The following is a 6,162-nucleotide window of genomic DNA, read 5'->3' on the forward strand; positions in this document are numbered from 1 at the left end:
AAATAGCAAACACTTCCGGTTAATATTTTCAAAATAACAGTCGACTATATCGCGTTATTTAACCAGTGTATGAAATAGCAAATACTTCCGGTTAATATTTTCAAAATAAGACTCCCATCCTTTTTTTTTTTAATATATATATACCGGTATAACAAAGTGAGCAAGTAGGCAATATCTGTCTGCCTGCTGTTTTTTTTATTTTTGTCCCACTGGTGATGGCACAATGCCTATGACATCATCAGTGACATCATTATTCACCAAAATCATCTTATGACATCACTGATGTCATAGGCATTGTGCTGCCCATACCAAGAGATCAGGCGAGGCCACGCAGCAGCCGAGCTGGGGGCGGCAAGCCCGCGCAGCAGGTGAGCCTAGGATTTCCCTAGGATACCCTAGTTAGTAGATATAAATACGCCCTGACCAGCTGTAGCCTGCCTTTATCAGGAAGCACATGTCCCAAACATTTTACATGGACATTGTCAGCTATACATGCATATAAAGTTCATGATCATTTTAGATGGACATTCTCCCACAAACACAACCCCCTCCCCCAATTATACATCACTTAAGGACATTAAGACATTTATATGGACTCCACATCTCCACTATATGTCACATTAAAGGTCTGTTACTTTGCACTTTATAATTAGAAGATTGTCTTTCTGTCTGCTCAATGTTTTGTATTGCTGTGATCGCCGCCCTGTATACTGCACAAAGCCAAATTCCTCGTTTGTAACATGTTTACTTACTATGGCTATTAAAATAATATTATAATACTATTACCGGTATATACTGTACTTCCATGTTCAACACTAACCCTGGTTTTTTATGTGTACCTGTGTGTAAAATATCAACATGTTGAGTTTGCCTGTACAGTGGCATGAAAAATCGCCCCCTTTGACTTATATTCTTTTACTATGAAAATATGTAGGAGCCAATATGGACAAATATGATTTCTGACTGAAATATACACAATATAATTTTGTGAAATATTCACTTTCTAGATGCTTGGTGAGGATTTTGCATGATTGGAGTGAATTAAACTACGTTGTGCTGTGTTAGCTGTGTTGTTGGAACAAAATAATTTATCGACTTGACCAATTCAGTTAGAAAATCACAGACCTTCCTGGTAAATTAATGTACTGGCTATACGCCCCTAAGCACTGCACAGAGCATAGAGGCTAGCTTTTATTGATGTTCGCAAGCACCCAATAAAGTGTTAATAAAGGGTTTTGAATAGGGCTCAGTTCACAAAAAAAGTATAAATCTCAGGTAGATTTTGGATTGAGTTTTGCTTTAAACTTACAATGAGTCTATCAGTGAAAACGAAAATCGAATGGGAATATTTTTTCACAGGCATACCACAATTTGTCATTCATTAATTTATCTCTGTTGTAATGAGTCTTCATTTTTATTTACCATATACGTAAAATAAGACTCTCCTCACATACAGTAGTACACCTATTTGTAATATTTTAATGACATATACACATCGTTTTTACAAGAGGGATTTAAGGGAATTGTAGAAATCTTTCAACTTTGTCTTCAGTGGTGACCATGGCTCTCGGGGAGATCTGGAACAACTTCGCCTGTCTCCAGAATAGTGTCACCCTGAGCACAAAATAAAGGAGTCAAGAAATACTCTTTCCTCCACCAAGACATCATTGTGAGAGCATCTCAGGGGTGTTACACAGTGAAACAGTAGCCGGTTGTGGTGGCACAGACAGACTGTCAAGACTTCTTACAGGAAATGTAACTAATCAACATTTGTACAAAAAAACATGACTGCAACAGGCTGCTCTATCTGCCATAGTTCTGAGAAAAGATTGAGCTTGTTGCTCAAATAAGAGCAGCAACATCCATAGCAGATACCTGTCTCCTTTGATTACTCTGCCATCCTCTATAAGCAACCATGTCTGTACTACGGCTTACTTTTCAATCAATCAATCAATCAATCAATCAATCAATCAATCAATCTTTATTAGGACGCATAGTCCATAAAAAAAAACATTTTTTTTTTTTTTTTAAACACCTTATTTACTGACTTAATTTGCCATACATGTTTGGCAGGCACTGTCAGTGGACCATGCAGGAAGTAGAGTTTAAATGGTAGGCTAGTAAAGCGATGTGTTGTGTATTTGCAGTTGTACATAGCATAAGGAAATCAAAAGAACAATGCAAAAATCCTTACCGGGAACAGCTTGGGTTTCAATTCCACAATGCCATATGGCCTTTGCTGTGGAGGGGGACACAACGATATAGTTAGTACTTTAGACCTATCTTTCTTTTCATGGTGACAAATGTTCCGTTTCACGAACTGAAAGTGAGAAATGGAAGAATGAGACATGGATGCTGCTCTGTCACATACAAAAGAGAATCTGAAGGACTGTGTCCACCAGCAGTGGTACGGTTGTGTGCAGCTGCCTGAACAGACCCATACGCATGCAATCTTGTCAGACACATGCAGGGTCTCACAAAAATAGAACAGGTGCGTATTTTTGCCGTACCGCACAAGTTGCCCATCTATTAACATACATGTATGCAAGAGTCTGTTTCAGCAGCGGTACTGGAGCCGCACAGAGGCGTATCGCATCTGGTGGACATTGGACTTAACACCCTGAATACCAAAACACTGTTGAATGTTGAAATGTGTTTCACTGTTCTTTTATATTCAATTGAATTCAAATAAGTATTCAATAACTTAGTAAACATGTACAAGTGACTACATGCAGACTGCATGGACAATTTAAAACCGCAATAATAAGAGAAAATCAGCCAATCAGAGAGGTCAATTTAGACGCTGAACACTGGTCATTAAAAATGCATGTGCATAACTACTGTGCCCTGCCCATCAAACCATAAAATTGTGATGTTGTGGTAAAAAAAAGTGTTTATTTACCAGTTATGTAAGATCCAAGTGATACTGGTATCTATTTAGCTTACTACTTATCTTACTCTCTACTTGCGTACTACTACATTGACCAATTTACTACATTATTGCAGATGTCCAATTCGAGTAACTATTACAGTTACAATTTCATAATCTTCATTATTCACAATCATATAGTATAAAACATTTCTGCTAACTTACAGCGACGTGGTACTTCACGTAGTAGTGAATGACCCAGGCAGGTATCAGCAACCGCGTTAACGTGAACACTCCACCTGTGTATGCTTTGTAGGTCTGTAAGGAGATAAACATTATTGGTAGAGAGATATTAGTAAAGAGAAGTGCATTATCAATATTTATCTCAGCTGCTGTACACAGGTAATATAGAATATAGATAGACGTAATGCATGCTGATCCAAACAACCTAGAAGAAGTCTTGGACGATGATATGCTTATCCCATGATATGATTCTACACGCAATATTCGAGAGATTCAAGATATCAAGATGATCTCCAGTAACTTGAAATGATACATCATGATCAAGAGTCAACTGCTTAGGCTCACAAAGTAACATTCACGAATCCAAATTTGGCCATTCTAAACCTTTATTTATAGTATTTGAAAATGAAAGCAAACAGTACATTTAAACCATTTTTAACAAAAAAGAAAACTCCAAAAAACATCTATTTGTGTTGTGTTCTTTATTTAATGTTTTCACTTAGAATATTCCTCATGGCTCTGATGTTGCTTTTTGGTGTATCAATGCATTCTTTATTTGTATGTGATTCCTATTGTTAATATGCATAAAGCAGCACCTGTATCACAACACAGTGTTGCAAGCGAGCGAACAACAGGAAAGTACTCACATAAAGCCTCCATAGACTCTTGGGCTCCAGAAAGCTAGCCCAGAACTTTGCGACGGGGCCGGACGCTTTGGCCGGGAGCACCGGCTCCCTCGGGCTGAGCTCCTGGTCCTTCAGCCACTGCCTCCGGAGCTTGGTGATCTGCTCCACACGGAGCTTCTCGTCCGGCGTGTACCCAGACATGATTTCTTTCTGGATATTCAACCTCAACAACACACTACAATGACACCATGGAGGACACTTTCCTCACCCACGAAGAAGATTTTACCGGAAACGCAACACCGCTTGACTACAGAGAGAAACTTAGGGCGACATCTACTGGACTGAAGGAGCTCCACACTGTTGACCTCTCTCTCTCTCTCTCTCTCTCTCTCTCTCTCTCTCTCTCTCTCTCTCTCTCTCTCTCTCTCTCTCTCTCTCTCTCTCTCTCTCTCTCTCTCTCTCTCTCTCTCTCTCTCTCTCTCTCTCTCTCTCTCTCTCTCTCTCTCTCTCTCTCTCTCTGTTTGTCTGTCTCTGTCTCTCTCTCTCACTCACACACACACACACACACACACACACACACACACACACACACACACACACACACACACACACACACACACACACACACACACACACACACACACATGCAATGAAAAATAAATGCAAGCTTTTGGCACATGTAAAGTTAAAAATGTCTGTCTGTCTGTCTGCATTTTTTTTTTTTTTTTTATGATGACAAATTACACACAGGGATTTTTTATTGAGTTGCTCAAGAGCACCTTGACAGTAGCTTAGTTCAGTTGAGGAAAGTATAGAGGAAATGCACTTCAAATTGTATCCATTCAAACTGACCCTCCACTCATAAACTTCCTTCTCTAATCTCCACACCTCCCATAACATAATCTGCAGATTCTTCCTTTTAGCGCTGGCACCACTCATGCAAAGGATTGATTTAGGTTCATTGGTAGCATCTGTAACACATCCTAATTCCTAACTTTAGATCTGTGAAGACTCCAACACATACCAGCTACAAATTGCACTGTAATTCATTTTTCTATCAAATAGAAGGCATCGAAATGTGATGTGAAGCGACATGTGGCAGGGTCTACAAAGTGAAGCTCTTTGACTTCTGAAATGATGCCCAACCATGATGTATGGCCATAATGAATGTTAAAGTAGTGAAGAAAACTCTCATGCATACCAAACTGTGTTAATTGGATACCCAAACCCATTTTCCAGAGAGGGTTTGGTGGAGTATGTTTTTTTTTCATATACTTTATTATCTATGTGGGGAAATGTGCTTAGTGTATCCTTTCAAGTGGATGGCTTCCAGAGAGAGAGAGGGAGAGAGAGAGAGAGAGAGAGAGAGAGCAGTGCATGGTAACAGGATATGGTGATGCCAGTGTGGTGGTCAGCCGCAATAGAAGAAGAAACTCTCATTTAATGCTCAAATGATGACTGTTACCCTCTCTGGTATATGAGGCAGCCACTTAATTACAGTCATTTAATCTATATAGAAACAACACAGGATATTGTCGTCCCACCCCACCCCCACCCCCTCGCATTTCAGCTGTTACATCAAACGGATGTTTTGCCAGCTGAGTTGTATTGTAAATGATTAAACTGCAGAAACTCAACTGGGGGACAGTTCCTCATTTTGCAAAGTAGGAAAATCTGCATGTTAAACCATGAAAGTGGATGATTTGAACGCACACAGATAGTTATTGCCATCTGCAGCCTGGCCTGTTATTTGGTTTTATGCTCAATGTATTGGGCATAAACGATGAGACTGCTGGTGGGATTCCCCTCATGATCGGTGTGGATCACTGAGCTAAATAAAAAGGTCTGGATATAGATATTACTGCAATATCACTCCAAGAGACCTCATTTTCATACACAGAGACCGCAGACTAATTATGTCATACAGTTGAATTTGTTATGTTCAATAATTTACTGGATCTGGAAACCGTCAGTTCATTTTAGACAGAAGCAGTGTTGCTTAGAGCATTGTCTACCCATCTCAGCTTGTGTTGTGGTCATAGTTTACGACTGTTTACACTTGTTAACCACAATGTGCCACTGATAAGAACATAATAACAAGTTACAAAAAATAAATACATTGTTATTTATTTATTTGTGTGTACTTGTGTTGACTAGCACATAGCTTTACAGTATATTCCAAGCTTGATCCACTAGATGGCAAAATAAACTAGGGGGACCCCAGAGAATGGAACCTGGATTTGATATCTGTTATTTTAAACAAGATTTTAACAACTATTATTGAAGAAAATATTTTTTGTTTAGCCTACAAATTGAAATGGCATATTCCATATGTTTTACTTGAGCTCGTTTCATAAACTAAAGCCAAATGGAAGAAGAGTGCAGTTTTCCATTGCATGATTCATCTGGTTTATGGTATTATGC

General features: G+C 39.1%; 1 protein-coding gene across 1 annotated transcript; it reads right to left on the reverse strand.

Moving 5' to 3' along the window:
• Nucleotides 1-1,475: 1,475 nt before the first annotated feature.
• Nucleotides 1,476-4,003, reverse strand: ndufb6 (NADH:ubiquinone oxidoreductase subunit B). Its single transcript, XM_083634502.1, has 4 exons — nucleotides 3,760-4,003; nucleotides 3,095-3,187; nucleotides 2,195-2,239; nucleotides 1,476-1,614 (listed from the first exon to the last, which is right to left on the reverse strand). Exons 1-4 carry the CDS (start codon nucleotides 3,937-3,939, stop codon nucleotides 1,549-1,551), a joined length of 384 nt encoding a protein of 127 aa, XP_083490628.1. The 5' UTR covers nucleotides 3,940-4,003; the 3' UTR covers nucleotides 1,476-1,548.
• Between the last annotated feature and the right edge of the window lie 2,159 nt (nucleotides 4,004-6,162).

Source organism: Poromitra crassiceps (assembly GCF_964638095.1).
Source record: "Poromitra crassiceps genome assembly, chromosome: 4".
NCBI classification, from domain to species: domain Eukaryota; kingdom Metazoa; phylum Chordata; class Actinopteri; order Beryciformes; family Melamphaidae; genus Poromitra; species Poromitra crassiceps.